General features: G+C 50.3%; 1 protein-coding gene across 12 annotated transcripts in view; it reads left to right on the forward strand.

The window, feature by feature from the left end:
• The window catches only part of PTPRS (protein tyrosine phosphatase receptor type S), a 163325-nt gene that overhangs the window by 121499 nt on the left and 26134 nt on the right, over nt 1-15692 (forward strand). For 5 of the 12 annotated variants that reach the window (XM_087768953.1, XM_087768959.1, XM_087768955.1 and 2 more), the window contains exons 11-19: nt 4112-4417; nt 6038-6231; nt 6677-6703; nt 8489-8606; nt 12198-12788; nt 13461-13558; nt 14081-14334; nt 14757-14850; nt 15080-15295. In XM_087768953.1, coding sequence (XP_087625079.1) covers nt 4112-4417; nt 6038-6231; nt 6677-6703; nt 8489-8606; nt 12198-12788; nt 13461-13558; nt 14081-14334; nt 14757-14850; nt 15080-15295 — 1898 coding nt within the window. The remainder of the gene's footprint in view (nt 1-4111; nt 4418-6037; nt 6232-6676; nt 6704-8488; nt 8607-12197; nt 12789-13460; nt 13559-14080; nt 14335-14756; nt 14851-15079; nt 15296-15692) is intronic. The other 7 variants (XM_087768956.1, XM_087768961.1, XM_087768958.1 and 4 more) reach the window with 2 other exon arrangements.

A 15692-nucleotide genomic window follows, 5' to 3' on the forward strand; every position in this document is an offset into this window, starting at 1 on the left:
GCTTTTGTGTCTTCCCTCTGCAGCTCCTTTTCCGTTCAGCTGCTCCTTGGCCTGCTCCATGGCTCCTTTTTCTTTTCTCTTCTGCTGTCTGCTTGCCTGCCTGCATGCTCTCACAGCCCGATGAAACCAGCTCCCTGCTCTCTGTCTGTCTGTCTCTTGCTGGGCGGTTTCACACCACGATGGCATCTTGTCTCTGCAACGGCAAAGCCTCCTTCGTCCTCCTGCAGCCTGCCGAGGCGTTCGGTGCTCTTCCCCTCCTAGCTCAGCTGGCAAGCATGTGCCTGCATGCCGCAGCCCTCCCTGCATTGCACACCTTTCTGCACAACACCCTCCACCTCCCTGTCAGGGTGGCTCCTCCTGAGCATCATAACCAAAGTAAAATCCATTAAACTAAAGGTAAAGTATCTTTTTCTTCTTGAAGTAGCTGGGTTTTAACTCTTCAAGTACCAGAGACGTAGATTGTAAAAATTATAGAATCTCATGGTTGGAGGAAGCTGTTTGCCCTTTCTGACTAGCCATGACCTTCCCAGGGCTCCCTGGCAACTCTCCTACTCAGACATTTCAGAGTGCAAAGCATGCGTCAACAGACAGGGGTGGCAGGGTGGGTGCTGTGAGGCTGCATGTGCAGGTGTAGAGGAACAACGGGGCTTTCTCACCCTCTGTTCCTTCCTAAGAAAGGATGTTTCCCCCACCCATTAGCTCTGCTCTCCTTCCCTTCCCCCTTCCTCACAGTATATGAAGTGAACGAAACTTATACAAAGTCTATGGTACCTCAAGGGTTAAAAAACATTGTATTGTACAAGATCAGTAAGGGTCATTCTTGTGGCTTGGACAGTCAACTTTAAAGCATGTAAAAGATGCAGTTCAGGTGAGTACTGGCTGGTCTCAAGCGGATTCACAAATACAGTCCACCCTGTCGCTGCAGGCTCACACACACGTGTGTGGATCTGCACACACTCATGTATGCCCTGGAGCCCGGGGGAGGGCGGGGAGGGGTTCCCAAAGCCCTGTCTGCCTGGTAAAAACAGAGACCAGCAGACAAAGATGATGATCTGCTGGCCAGGGGGGCTCTTGCCTGTGCTGCAGCTCCCTTTCCAGCAAAGGGGCTTGTGTCAGAGGCGAGCTCACAGCCTCCGGTTTGGGCTGCAGTACTTTGCCTCCTGCATACAGCTCCCGCCTTCTCGATGCTGTCCCCACACGCACGTCTCCAGGGTCACGCAGGTTGGGCTGGATTGTGAAGGAAACTCGCAGTGCCATGAACTCCCCAGATGCGTCTCCAGTATGGCCAGCCAGCACTTGGTGGCTGTTTTCATCCAGGTGCTGTAGTCGATGAGAGTGACGGGGAGGGGGTCCGGGTGGGATCTGGGCCTTCTCCCCCATCACCCACCCACCCCGCCTTTTTGACCAGAGAAAGTGCAAACCATCCCAAAAGGAAGCCTCACTCCAGGGCCTCTCAGTAGGTCCCTGTGCTGGAGCGTAGAGGGTGAGTGAGCAAGCGAGCGTGACCACGCGCAGCAGCTGCCAGTGCAAACAGTGAACCCAAGTGCCAGCTGGAGCTCCGGCTCTGCTTACTGGGGCTTTCATAATGAGTTTCAGGATGGAAAGGGTAGGTCAGGTCAGACCCTCTCTGCAGTGGGTTTCTCAGCCGTGGTGGCTTTGGCTGGACTGCTAAGCAGGAAAGGTGGCTTTTAACACTACCAGCCCCTGATGGGGAGAAAAAAGAAGCGAACAGCAGCATGGCAGGCACTGGAAGAGGGTTGAGTCTTTCTCTTCATACCCTGAAAAGGAATTGAGTTGCTTCTGGGGTGTGGGAAGGAGCAGTGCACCTCTGGTCTGGAGATGTTGGTGCTGCATCGATCACAGCAGATGGAGAGAGCTGTAGGGGGAAGGGGGTCCGTCAGAGGGAATCTGCCGCCCTGCTCTCCGCTCTCTGTACAGGTAGCTTAGCAAAAGGGAACAGATCAGGGTCCAAAATTGCCATTACTGCAGTGGCTAGGGTTCGGCTGGCAGCGGGGGAGTAGCTCAGTCGGGCGAGCTAGCAGTGGGGCAGGGTGGCCTTTTAAAAGCCAGTCATGTGCAGAAACCCACCAGGAGCTTGGTCTGGCCTCGTAGCTCAGTTTCTCTTGTTCTCTCGTAAGAAAGTCTTATAAATTAGCAGTTGAAGCGTGGAAGGTAGGTAAACAGACTGGGAGTGTTCTGGAAGGAGTCACTTTTATATCAGTATTATTTTATTATTATGATTTCCTTTCTGATGCTTTTTTTATTTTAAATTACTGGTTTGATTTGTGTTTTATTTTCCAGTTTGTTACTTTTAGTTTTGTTTGTTTGACATATTTTGTATTATTTTGCGTGGCTAGCCATGGCCGGGGATTTCTGAGGATAAGGGTTTCATTCTGCCATTTTAAAGGCAGCCAAAGCATAGCACTAAAGCATGAAAGGAGGAGGACAACACTCAAAATGTCCTACTGGGCAGAGTGCTCAGCACTGCAGCGTAAGGACTAGCTTCACCCTTTCTGCAAAACCCTCTGATTTCTGTTCGATGGAGGCGTACACAAAGCACGTGGCTTTCACTCCAGTGTGAACTGGGAGAAGTGGGACTTGATTTAGCAGAGTCCTCAAGGCAAGCTGGGCCTAAACACCTGTTTGTGACTCAGGGATGGGAGTAAGAGGTTTGAAAAAATCATTCCTCAGTAAAAAGAGCTTTTTGTTGATTGAAAAGCAACAGAGAAATGAGAAATGGTGACCAGCATTTATCTACTCCCTTGCTTCTTGCAGGTGATGCTTTGGGGGCTTATAAGGACACCCCAGTTTCTGGCAGTGTCTGCAGAGAGTTAAAAGCTATTTATTGCAGTTTGACTGTATTGGGTGAGATTGGATTTGCAGATTTGCCTTGAAAATATATCACTCTCTCTGCTTACCTGGGCTAATTGATTGTAATTAGTGATTGAAAGAAGTCTGGTCTAAGATTTCCCAAAGTGCCCAGGTTACAGCTGGGGCACAGAAGTGGCAGACTTTGTCCAGACTCAGACCCCATCGACAAACCCGTGTTTCTGGCAGTTCTCCCTGTATCTCCGGGCAGGGCCATGGCATAGCAGTGTGTGCCCCGGCACGTAGTGTCTGACGGAGCTGGTGTCAGCATCCTGCTTCCTACTGAGCAGACCATGCTAAAAATTACCTACTGCAGCTCAGTAAACACCAAAGTGAGCAGCCCTGCACTAGAAAGCTGTGGTTTACACCTTCCCCGTCTCCTGAAAATGGGCCTTTAGACAGTTGTCTGCTGCCACCGTGAGAACATGCGGCTGCGTAGGGCCACATTTCCCAAGCTGTCCTTCTGGGACTTTCAGAAATACCTTGACGTAGTTTAGGCAGTGAGTGCAATGGGAGTTAGACCTGCGGCTGCTTCTGAAGATCCCGCTGGGTACCCGAATACCTTGTCAAACCCGCTGCCTCACTCCTTTGCAAGTCTTTCCTCTAAAACGCTCCTATCTGAACACATTGTGGGCTCATTGCTTGGCAATATCCTGGGCATTACCACCATGGTCTTTCACCTCCTTCAGTCTGTGGACAACTAATGACTTCCATCTGGAGGTACAGACTCCTAAATGTAAGCCTCCTGGCAGAAGGTTTGCTTTACATACTTACTTTTCACAGATCTCTTCAAAGAAATTAAAGATCCCAGAGACCGCAGTTTGGAAACAAGTGCTTTCCCAGCCAGGGCAGGATTTGCCAGACTGCTGTAAAACAGGGAGCTAAAGGAAAGGTCTTTTATAGGGTAAAGCTGGATGCTTAGTTTTGTGCCAGCCACACTTACTAGAAGCAGCAGGACCGCTCTTGGCTAGCCCGCTTGCTGTTTTAGTCCTTTGCTTTATAACATTTCAGTTTTGATGCCCCATTTCATTTCCGTTGGCTTTTTTTTCTTTTCATTTAAAAAAAAAAAAGACAACAACAAAAAGCTCTCTTCTTTTTTAATTTTATCTTCCTAAACCAAATTTTTGTATGTTTTATTTTAGATTTTTTTGTTATCATTTTCCTTTTTTTTTTCTTTTATCTTTCCCATCTTTTGTTTTTTCCCCCTTCTTCCCTTTCCCTCCTGAATTTTCCCCCCTCGTAGAACCGTCTGCCCCCCCTCAAGACGTAAAATGCGTCAGCACCAGATCCACCGCCATTCTGGTAAGTTGGCGGCCGCCTCCGGCCGAAAGCCAAAATGGCGTCCTGGCTGGATACAGCGTCTACTATCGAGCACTGGACTCTGAGGACACGGAGCTTAAGGAGGTGAATGATATCCCCCCAACCACCAGTCAGATCCTACTGGAGTCCCTGGAGAAGTGGACAGAGTATCGCATCACTGTCGTGGCTCATACGGAGGTGGGGCCGGGCCCAGAGAGCTCGCCGGTTATCGTCCGGACAGATGAAGATGGTAATTGCACTTTTTCTGGTTTTCTCCTGAGTCCCCTGGTGAATACGTGTCCCTGGAGTGGGCTTTTCCCACGCTGGGGAGGACATGTCGAGTCCCTTCTCGTGGCTGATGTGTGGTGCAAGAGCAAAGCCTGAATGGGGCCTCAGCACAGCCTCCGGTCCAAGACGTGCGGCATCCTTTGCTGCCATCTCCCTAAGCCCCACTGAGCACTGAGGTCTGCAGGGTTGTCCTTCCCTGCTTTAGGGTTGTTTTTTTGGATTTCTGGGTGGGTTTTTTTAATGTCAAGCCTCTGAGCCTTGACTGCACCAGTTTTCCTGAAAAGATGCCTTGGAACAGGTTGCCCAGAGAAGTTGTGGATGCCCCATCCCTGGCAGTGTTCGAGGCCAGGCTGGATGGGGCTCTGAGCAACCTGGTCTGGTGGAACGTGTCCCTGCCCATGGCAGGGGGGTTGGAGCCCGATGATCTTCAAGGTCCCTTCCAACCCAAACCATTCTATGATTCTATGATTCTGTGCTCTTACTGAGCAGGGAAGCAGTTGAGGCAGCAAGGAAATGAAATTGGAGAAGAGGAAACGATTGCTGCCAGAAACTGTTTTAAAATACTAAGAGTTCTTCCCACACATTCCTTGTTACTAGCTCCTCTTTAAATCAAAGTTTTGGTTAGTGGTAAAAAGGAAGAATCTCTTTCTTAAAGGTTCAGAAAACCTTCAGTGACAAACAGTTTAGACTCCAGTTCAGTGGCCCAGCTCAGAGACTTCTAGCACAAACACGGACAATGAGACTGGAACTTCCCTGGTATTTCTACAGTAAAATAAAACCAGAAAAAAATGTGAATGTGTGCATGAAGGGAGAGCACCCTCACTGTGAGGGTGAGGTAAGACCCTCAAATAGTATAGGGCAAGTAAATAACAGAAGTAAATGCCAAACTTCTCAGGCTTTCGTCCTCCATCCCAAATAAAAAGAATTCTAAAAAACAACAGCAGGTTTGTCCCCAGTGTGGGTCCTGTTTCCCTGAGCATCTGCCCACATCCAAATGGATAGAATACCTTGCTCAGAGAAAGTATGGTTTTCTTGCAGATGAAGCTGTCATGCACTGTATCATTATTATTATTATTATTTCCAAAAATTCAGCCCAAATTCCATCCAAGACATCTCTTGTTTCCTGTCGTGAGATTACGCAGCGGCTGTAACCACCGACCCACCTGCGCTGCGGGACAGACAAGGGAACTCTAAGGGCAAGTCCCCCTCCGCATCGTCTCCACCCTGACATCCCACAGGCAGGACCAGAGCTTTTCTGGCTCATTAGAAATTGGCTTTGCCCTCAGAACGTGATCTGGAACTCTATGGTTTCTTCCATCTGAGCAAACTGGGGACAAAGGAGCCTGTGGAAGAATGGCTGGACTATGAGATGGACCTGTTGCCATGCAGATTAGAGCCCCTAGAACTGCTTCCCTGTTTCACTGAATAAAGGCCAGTGACAGGTGATGGGATATCTGGTTTGTTAGGTCTCCCCCTCCTTTCAGGGGTGTAGATTCAGTGTACGTATGTCCCATAGGTGAAGTGACAGGCTCTAGATAGAAATCCCCAAGTGACTCCTACCCCTTTCTTCCCTTCCTCGCAGTGCCCAGTGCGCCGCCTCGGAAAGTGGAGGTGGAGGTCCTGAACTCAACTGCAATCCAAGTGTTCTGGCGCTCTCCAGTCCAGAACCGCCAGCATGGCCAGATTCGCGGCTACCAGGTCCACTATGTACGCATGGAGAACGGAGAGGCCAGGGGGCTGCCCCAGATCAAGGATATCATGCTGGCTGACGCCCAGGTAAGGACTCGCCTCCTACTTCAATCTCCTCACCTCTCGTGGAAGGTTTGAGGGGGTGGGTGCTCCAGCTGCCTTGCCTCATCCCAAGCAACATGATGCTGGAGAGAGTAGATGAGTGTCTCTATGACAAGGTATATGTTGTCTTTCTGCAGTTCATTTGCACTCCCAGACAGTAGCTATTGTGGAAGAGTATGAACTGCTGTCCCAGCACTGAACTAAATACCATCCATCCTCCCTGTGTCTGGGAAGTCTTTTAAGACAGGCAAAGGCCACAGTGGAATCTACTAATTTCTCCCACTCTACTTCTTCCTTCATGCTGGCCTGGTAACTTCTGACCTTGTGTGGCTGCTTGCTCAGGGACTCCTTCCTCATGCTGTGTCTCTGTCTTTCCCTTCTTTCCCCTCTTGTATTCTCATGTGCAAAACCTCTCTTGTTCTCTGCCCAGTGGGAAACAGATGACACTGCTGAATACGTAAGTAAAAAAGTAAAAATCCTCCCATCCTGGTTCTCTCCCTTCCCTTCTCCCGCTTCCTGTTGTGGTGTGGTATTTTCCTTTTCCTTTATTTTTTTGCAGTGCCAGTGTGCCTGTTCTAAATCCTGTTGTTGGTGTTCCCACGCATTGTCCCTGCCCTGTTCACTCTGCAACCCTGTGTGATTGTGTAGTTTGTCAGCACGCAGCAATGCTGCAGGGTTTTCCCCTTGGCTCTGAAGGAAAGATGAGTTTGCTGCTCCTCCGTGGGAAGCAGATTGGACGTCGAATTTGGGACTACCTTGAACATATGCTTAAAGATGGGCTGGTCTGCAAGCACGTCTGGGTTTAGGCTGAAAAGCATTGGGTATTCAAAGCCCCGTAAGTTGTAAGCTGTCAGGGCATGAACAAACGCTTTGTGCCCTTAAAGGGCGAGATTCTTAGATACTCGTTGATACAAAGCACTGAATCGCTATTGGCGCTTTTACCTTTTAAGTAGACCTTAAAATCAGCTTGGCTGTTTGGCATTTGCTACTTGTGCTAAAATGCTAAATGCTTTCCGTGACCTTACAGCTACAAAGCAGTAGGAGAAAGCATTTCCTTCTTGGAATGGCAAGGTCCCAAGATAATGCACTACTAAATTGAGTGTATTCATGCAAGTGCCCTGCTAAAGTGAGGGGCCTCTCTTTTACAGATGGAGAAACTGAGTCACATGAAAGGCAAAGTCTCTTGCCTAAAATCTTGATAAAACTCAGTGGCAAGCGTGAAAGCAGAACAGGTTTCTTGAGTTCTCGAAGACAGACCTGTCTCTGTTTTCCTCTGCCAGTGGCTTCCAAACTTGTTGATCAAAATCCCGCTGTTTTGAAGTTTGCTCTTCCACTCCTTGCTCAGCTTTGGGGGCAATACAGATATTTTCAGGACCAGCACATTCTTCCCAAATGCTGCCCTGAGATTTAATATTGAAAGCACAAAGGGGCAGTGGGGGGTGAGGGGAGAGGAAGGCCATAAAACGTGCACAGCATTCACGTCTCCCTCCTTTTCAGGGCCTTGGAGAAAACCCTGCTGCATACGCTCTCATCCTGTTTGATTTAGCATGGGCATTCCTTTTTACAACACAAACCTTTGGAAGGGCTGAATACTTCATGGGAAAGGGCTGTTCTTGAGGCCAGTCTTCTAACAAAAGCCCTTGGGAGCCAGGTGTGGTGCGGCTGATAGAGGATGGAGGAAGGAGGGTGTTGGGGATTTAGCAGAGAGCTTTAGCATGCAAGCAGAAAATGTCGTCTTGCACTTTGCGTTAAAGCAATCCCTTTAATATTATGAAGGCATTAAAAAATATCTCTGAGGCGAGAAGGGAGGGGGGTAATAGAGAAAAAAATGTAATCTCCTTGAAACCGCTGAGACCTCCTCTGAGACAGCATAGTGAAGAGGAACACTTTGAAGAGCGCAACAGCTTTTTGATGGCTGAAGCAGTTTGTGTTGAGATAGGGAATGTGTGAGAGGTAAATCTGGAAGAGAACGCATTGAACCAGGGCCCTGCAGAGACATGCCGTGTTTACAGAGGGACTGTTTGCAGCCGGGCTGTGCGTGCCTCTCGCTAAGGGAACGTGGCGCTCATCCTCCTGCCAGTTGCCACAGCTACCCAGTTGCCCCAGACTGTCTCGTGGTTTCAGATTCAGTGAATGTTCCTGCATGCTAGAAAAGGGCTGAGACTCCTGCAAGGAGGAGAGATCTACCCCTGTGTATGTACCTGAATATTTACATGATTTTCCTTTGGAATCTCACAAACAGGAAATGATCATTGCTGGGCTCCAGCCTGAGACTGCGTATTCCATTACCGTAGCCGCCTACACCATGAAGGGAGATGGTGCTCGCAGCAAGCCGAAAGTGGTCACCACGAAGGGTGCAGGTAAGAGTCTTTTCCTAACTGTTGGGATTCACCAGTTTCCTAAAGCCAAGAAGCTCTTTCTCCAGACTCCGCTTCTTTCATCCCATTCCCTTCATGAAGGACAGACTTGCAACAAATGCCATGCTGTCCCAAAGACAAAATTATTTCTTGTAAGGCAGAAACCCCTTAATTCCTTGCAGGTAGCCCTCACTAAATGGCATAATGTTCTGTCCAGTGCTGCAGAAAGCCCAGACACACCCAGAAATGCAACAGAGGATGAATTCATTGCTCGTAATCTCTTGTGCTGTAAATTCCAGTGCACCAGAAGTAAAGAGAATCTCTGCCTGGTCTGAGACTGTGTAGCTTTGATGGTTGGTGCACACAGGTACAGGAGAGCCAGAGGTCTGCTGTCATGATGTTGACTTGCAAAGATCTGAAAAGCAGCAGGAAGACAGTGGTGGCTTATAGTGCCCACTCTTCTTCTAATATCGTGTCTGAATAGATGTCCCCTCTTTGCTCAGGACTAGCAGAGGGAAAAGTACTGACAGTATTGACCGTTCCTTGCAAGCATTTCTGGGACCTGGGCTCTGTCTGCACATACCACCCAGATTCATTCCTCCCTTTGACCTATTCTTCGTGGCAAAGTGTCTGTCAGCCTCAGTATGGAGGATGCGGTGCCAAGCTAGGATGGCAGGGCCTAAACAGAGGAATGACAAAGGGCAACAGGGTATCCCTTGCTCCTCCAAACATCTGCGCTGCAGGCAGAAAGGAGAGGTAGACACTCCACCTGTCCTCTCAGCATCTGCATTCCTGTGGTTTCTGCTCTCACAGCTAAACCATTGCTCTGCAGTATGGAAAGGGTTTCATGGAGTGGAGGGAGACTATGGTGCCTAGACCTGGAGTTGTCCCTTGTCCAGCCCATCTCTTGTTGGGCTGTGGTTACCTTCTCTCTCCCCATTTTGCTCGTGCTCTTTTGTTCCTGCTGTCAGATGATGGCTTTCTCCCCTTTTCATTTCTTTTCTTTGTCTGCTAACTTCCCAGCCCTGGCTATCTGTTCATTCTCTTCTTAGTTTTGGGGCAGTCATCTTTTTACCCTACCTGTAGCAGCTACATAAACTGACATCGTCCCTTGTTTCTGGAAGAACATTGCTCTCTGCCTCTGCAGGGATCCAAGGCCTTCGGTCAGTGCAGCATAATTAACCTGGAAACCTCTGCTTGGGCTCTGGAGGCAGCACAGACACTCAGCCGAGTGCACAGGACAGAGGAGGCTCAGGACCCCTGGCCCAGAAGACACAGGGCTGGAGCCACAGCTGTCCTCCATGCCCTTGCCTTTTCCCTGTCCTAACTCACATCTTCATCTCATTTTATATTCTTCTGTTCAGACAAGTGAATGGGATTTCAGCCTTTCTCTCCCCTCTTGCCTCTCCTGCCTAGATAAGAGAACAGTACACAAGAGAACAAGGTTGCTTTCCAGGACACCAGCTCTTGCAGATGTTACAGCAGGGTACATTTTGATGTCAGCATCCAGGCTCCTGTCCTCACACCTTGTAGTGTCAGTGCGCTGTCAGAAGCCTTTTCCTTCACTCATCCTCTTATCCTTCCTGCTCCGGCTTTGCCCATGTTCCTTCTCACCAGCTCCCTGGTTCTCTCGTCTTGTTTCCTTCTTCCGGAGGCTCTCTACCCTTTTCATTTTTCTCTCCCGGAGCCTTCCTCTCTGCGTCGCTCCCTTGTCGCTCTCTCTTGTCACCCTCCCTCATCTCTCCCCATTAGGACTTGCAGTGCAGGTGATCAGTCACAGAGGGATGTTTTCTCCAGCACAGCAGCTATTACCCAAAACTCAATTTCCCCCAACTTGAAATAGCTATTTAAAAAAAAAAATCTTTCAAATGGCTCTATAACATTCTTATCTTCTTTGCAGTGTTGAGTCAATATACCTTCTGAGAGGAGAGATTTCTTTCTTTATCATTCAGGGCTAGGGGCTGAATTTAAATACAGTAATACATCCAATTTTCTTCTTTACTGTCCAAACCAATTGCAAAATAAAACACTTATCCCCCCTCTGCACTTTCTTCTCACCTCTCTTCCAAACGATATTTGTTGTGCAAATGTAATATTTTCAAGCTCAGCTGATTATAATAACATTTTTGATAAAAACGAAACATAAAGGTAATGGCATTGGTTTTTTTCTTTAATGTGTTTCTTCGGCATTTCCAAGGGAGGCTCTCCCAGCACTGTTCCCTAGCCATTCTTTGGCAGTCTGAAATGAATAAAGCATTTGTTTCAGAGACAACCCCTCATCCCCATGTTCAGATGTCAGTCGATGCAGCAGGCAGAGTGGTTTCCCCAGTTTGACTCTGCCAGGATCCCTGACACAGGCAGCATCCTTCCCTGCCGGCTCCCTCCTGCCCGCTTCGTTAGCCGCACTACAGCTTTCCAACCTGCTGACCCTCAGTCGGACTCGTGCTGCGAGAGTGGGATGGGATCTCTCCTAACTCCATTCTCTCTCCTCCTCCTGTTCAACCAGAAGAAATACCAAGGCGGAAAGAAGGAAATTAGATCTCCAATAGTGGAGTTGAGTGTAAATGACGCGTGAGCTGCTGGAATTAATGCTCTGGTTTCTCCGGCTTCAGGAACCTCTGGGCCTGCATGTGTCATTTAACTGTGGCTGTGGGCTTGCTTAGCAGTCGGGCAGTGCCAGGGCTCATTAGACAGAGGCACGGCACTGCTGAGCTCCTACAATATCCCCCCAAATGTGGAGGAACTAACTGACAGGTTAAGGAGGGAGCTAACTGAAAACACACCAACACTCAGCTGTCTTTTCCTTTCCTCCAGAGGAGAGAAACTGCACAGAGTAAGCAGCAACTCTCCCTGCCCTCTGCCTCCCACAGGTTTTGGGCTCTGTTTCCACACTCTGTGTGATTCCTTCTTTCTGTACTCAACTGGGTGATCAGATGCCTGCCAGACTCGCTTAGCTGGCCTCGTGCCTGCTGCTCAGGACCTGGGGCTGCCCAGGCTTCCTTTCCCATCCCTCGTTACTTCACCCTCAGCTGCTCTGGACTTCCCAGCCTGAGCCAATCTGTTCCAGTCTCCTTCTGCATGAGTTGTGCTGTGTAATGGAGAGAGAGAGAGAGAGAGAGAGAGAGAGAGAGAGGACGGGAGTCTGGGGGACTCCTGCGTTCATTCCTCCCTGCCCTGGGAAGCAATCTGCCTGGGATTAGATTAGGATAGGAGGCTGGGAGTCAGGATTCCTGAGTTTGTTCTTCCCAGCTGTGTAGAGTATGTGATCCAGTGATAAGGGAGGAGCTGCGCACACCTTTCCATCCTGAGGAAGGGGAAGAAGATAATTCCAGAAATGTGTCAGCACCTCACAGCTGACACGTTGGCAATGCACCTCATTTCCTAAACTCGATAGAAACCACCCACCTGTACAGCGGGTGGGTAGCAGCAGCAGCAGCAGCTCGGTTTACAGGGGGATACACTAAAGTACACAGAGGCGAGCTGAAACCTTGCCGCTGATTTGAGGAACCTGTTGCTGCAGCTTAAGAATCTCTGCATCTCCTCATCAGCCACCCTGTCCCACGTTTGACTGAAGGTGTCCCTCTTCTCTCCCAGTCCCAGGGAAGCCCATCCTCTCTGTGCACCAGACGGAGGAAAACACTCTTCTGGTGAAATGGGAGCCTCCGTTGGATGCGGAAGGCCAGGTGATGGGCTACCGGCTCCAGTTTGGCCGCAAGGATGTCAACCCCCTGGCTACCTTGGAGTTCACGGCCTTGGAGGATAAGTACACCGCTCCCAGCATCCACAAGGGCGCCACGTATGTTTTCAAGCTGGCCGTGAAAAGCCGGGCTGGCTTTGGGGAGGAAGCTGTGCAGGAACTCACCACCCCTGAAGACATCCCCAAGGGTTACCCCCAAATCCTCGAGGCGAGCAACATCACTTCCATGTCGGTCCAGTTTGGCTGGCTCCCCCCCGTGCTGGCCGAGAGGAATGGAGCCATCGTCAAATACACCGTGGCCTACCGGGAAGCCGGTTCTCCCGGCAACCCGCTGGAAAAAGACCTGCCCCCCTCCCCAGAGAACTCGTACACCCTCAACGGCCTCAAACCCAACACCGCCTATGACGTTAAAATCCGTGCTCACACCAGTAAAGGCCCCGGGCCGTACAGCCCGACCGTCCAGTATCGGACGTTCCAGCTGGATCAAGGTAGGACTTACCGGTTTCTCCTCCCTCTCTCTCCTTGTAACCGGGGCTGGTGCCGGGAGGCAGAGAGCTGGAGAGGTCAAGCCAGGCTCAGCCAGGCTCGTGAGTAAATGCAAAGCACTCCGGTTTCACACTCAGTCCCTCAGCTCCTCTCTGCCTTGTGCCAGGTAAGTCCCTTTTACCACTTTCTTCTAAGTTAAGTCCGGACACCCTTCTTTCACTGGCACCTGAAGTGGGGGGCCAGTCGCTATACAGGTGGGAAGAGCGTTTTCTTCAGCTTTTGCAAACAGCCAAAAGAAAACAGAAAAATCAAAAAACCTCAAAATGTGACCTGGGATGGGTTTCCTCACCTGAGCATGCTCAGAAAGCCAGCACCTCGTTCCTGCAGCAGCCACCCAGGCCCGTAAATGTGTGGGCAAAGCCACGCACCCTCCCTCACCCCTCCTTGGGGTTAGGCATGGGGACAGGGAGCACTGGGAGATGGACCTTGGCAAAACTCAAGCAAAGTGTGGAGGAGGGAGCGAGCCCTTCCATTCCTGCAGCGGCAGCCAGACCCAGACTGGCAGGCCCTTTTGCCAGTGCCTGACATTCTCTTCCTTCTCTTTCTTGCTCTTCCTTCCCTCTGCTGCCTTTTCTTCTCCTTTCTCCCCTTCCTCCTCACTTTTCTCTCAGCAGTTTTACCCAAAAACTTCAAGGTGAAGATGGTGACAAAGACATCTGTCCTTTTGAGCTGGGAGTTCCCTGAGAATTACAACTCTCCCACCCCATACAAGGCAAGTGGAAGGGAGGACTTAGAACTGTGTTCCTTCTCATTTTCCTGGGAATCTTGTCTGTTGGTTTGAATAAGAGGTTGTAAGAGGCAGGAATTCCGGATTCCTGCCTCAGACATGGGCAGATAATGGTTAATGACTAGATCAAGGAGATGGGTTGACAATCAGGGCTGTTGGGTTGCATTCCCACCTCTGTTACCAAATCACTGCCTCCCTAGGCAATTTACCACAATTTTCCCATTCCCAGATAAAAATTTCTCTTCCCAGAAAAGTCTCAAGGCTTTGTCCTGCATCTGCGTTTATGCTTGGGGACCCTGCAGTGGGCAGGAGAGATGGACATCTCCCCGCTCAAATGCCTTCTATTCCTGTGTTTGCACCAGCTCTGGCAGAGCTGGGTGGAGCCCGGCACAGCCGTGTGCCCCATGTTCTCTGCAAAACAAAGCGATGGGGAGGAAGGAGTTTGGTTGCTTGAGCAGTATCGGCCTTGCTCATGGTACAGCTTTGCTGCTTCTTCGCCTCCCACAGATCCAGTACAACGGGCTGAATGTCGATGTGGACGGCCGCACCACCAAGAAACTCATCACCAACCTGAGGCCCCGCACGTTCTACAACTTTGTTCTCATGAACCAGGACAATAGCATGGGTGGCTTGCAGCAGAACGTCGCTGCCTGGACCGCTGCTGACATGTTATCAAAGAAGCCAGAGGTGACCCACAAGCCTGATGCTGATGGCAACATGGTGGTGATTCTCCCAGATGTGAAGAGCTCTGTGCCTGTCCAGTAAGTTTCTGTTAAACTGCAGACGTGGGGTGCTCAGTTTATGTTGCGGGGTCAGCCCTGATGGCTGGAGTCCACAGTACAAACCCGCAAGGGCAGTGGCAGGGGGTTGTGTTCCCTACGTTTTTAGCCTTGCTTACTGTTGTCTTTTGCAGCTACTTCCCAGAGCTACCAGGGGATGCTAAAGAAATGCAAAGGGGGTAAATAAGGAGACAAGTCATACGGGGCTGCCACTGAATCCAGGCTCGTTCCAGGAGCAGCAATAACAACTGTGCTAAATTAAAAATAAGGGGCTTGCTGGGTTGGGCTAGTGGGGCTGTTTCGGCAAACCTAGCCTTCCACATCAGTGTGTGCACTCTCTTCTTCTGTGGCTCGTAGAAGGAGATTAATTCCTTGTATTTCTTCTGATTATTCCCAACTCTTAGGGCTTACTACATTGTGGTGGTGCCTCTAAGGAAGTCCCGGGGAGGACAGTTCCTCAGCCCCTTGGGCAGCCCTGAGGAGATGGACCTGGAGGAGGTGAGTGTGGGTAAAACTGAAGCCAGTTGTGGGGAGAGAGCAGACAGCTGTAATGGATGGGATGGTGACCTGAGAGCCTGGGAAGGGTGGTTTGGGGGGATCTGTGCTCCACGTTCTGAGGAGCTAAGGTGTGGCCAGTCTGAGTGGGATGGTTTGGCTCTCCTTCCTTCCTGCTGCCTTGGTGGTGCTGAAGGCATCAGGGCTCAGAGTGTTGCTTTGCTTCCTTCAGCTCATTCAGGACATTGCCAGGCTCCGACGCCGAAGTCTGCGTCACTCCCGACAACTAGACTTCCCCAAACCCTACATTGCTGCCCGTTTTCGCTCCCTCCCCTCCCACTTCATCTTGGGGGACATGAAGCACTACGACAACTTCGAGAACAGAGCCCTGGAGCCAGGGCAGAAATACGTCATCTTCATCCTGGCAGTGCTCCAGGAACCCGAGGCCGTAAGTGCTGCCTGCTTTCTCTTGCCCTCTTCAGATGCCTGTGCCCCTCTGTCCCCATTATCGACCAGAGACAGCAGCTGCTCCCTCGTGAGCTGCCAGCAGCCCTGGTGCCCTCCTGGCATTCTCCGTAACTCCCACCAGATGCCAGAGCTTGAGGTTTTGTTCTTTGTAAAGACCTTCCAGTCCAGCTGTGGAGCTTTTGCATGTGGCTGTTGGAGCTGTTTGTGCTTGTGTCTGCATGCAGCAAACACGCTCTTCCAAGCAGACAGGCGAATGACGCAAGCGTCTTGTGCACTGCTTCTGCATTTTGCCAGTCTTCGTAGGCAGGACTTGCTACACTTGTGGCTCCTGATTTGAGTCCAGAATGGGGGCTACTGAACTCTCCGCTCAGGACTAC

Source organism: Nipponia nippon, unplaced genomic scaffold (genome assembly GCF_047370975.1).
Source record: "Nipponia nippon isolate SJK-2023a ecotype South Korea unplaced genomic scaffold, ASM4737097v1 scaffold_31, whole genome shotgun sequence".
Taxonomy (NCBI): Eukaryota; Metazoa; Chordata; class Aves; order Pelecaniformes; family Threskiornithidae; genus Nipponia; species Nipponia nippon.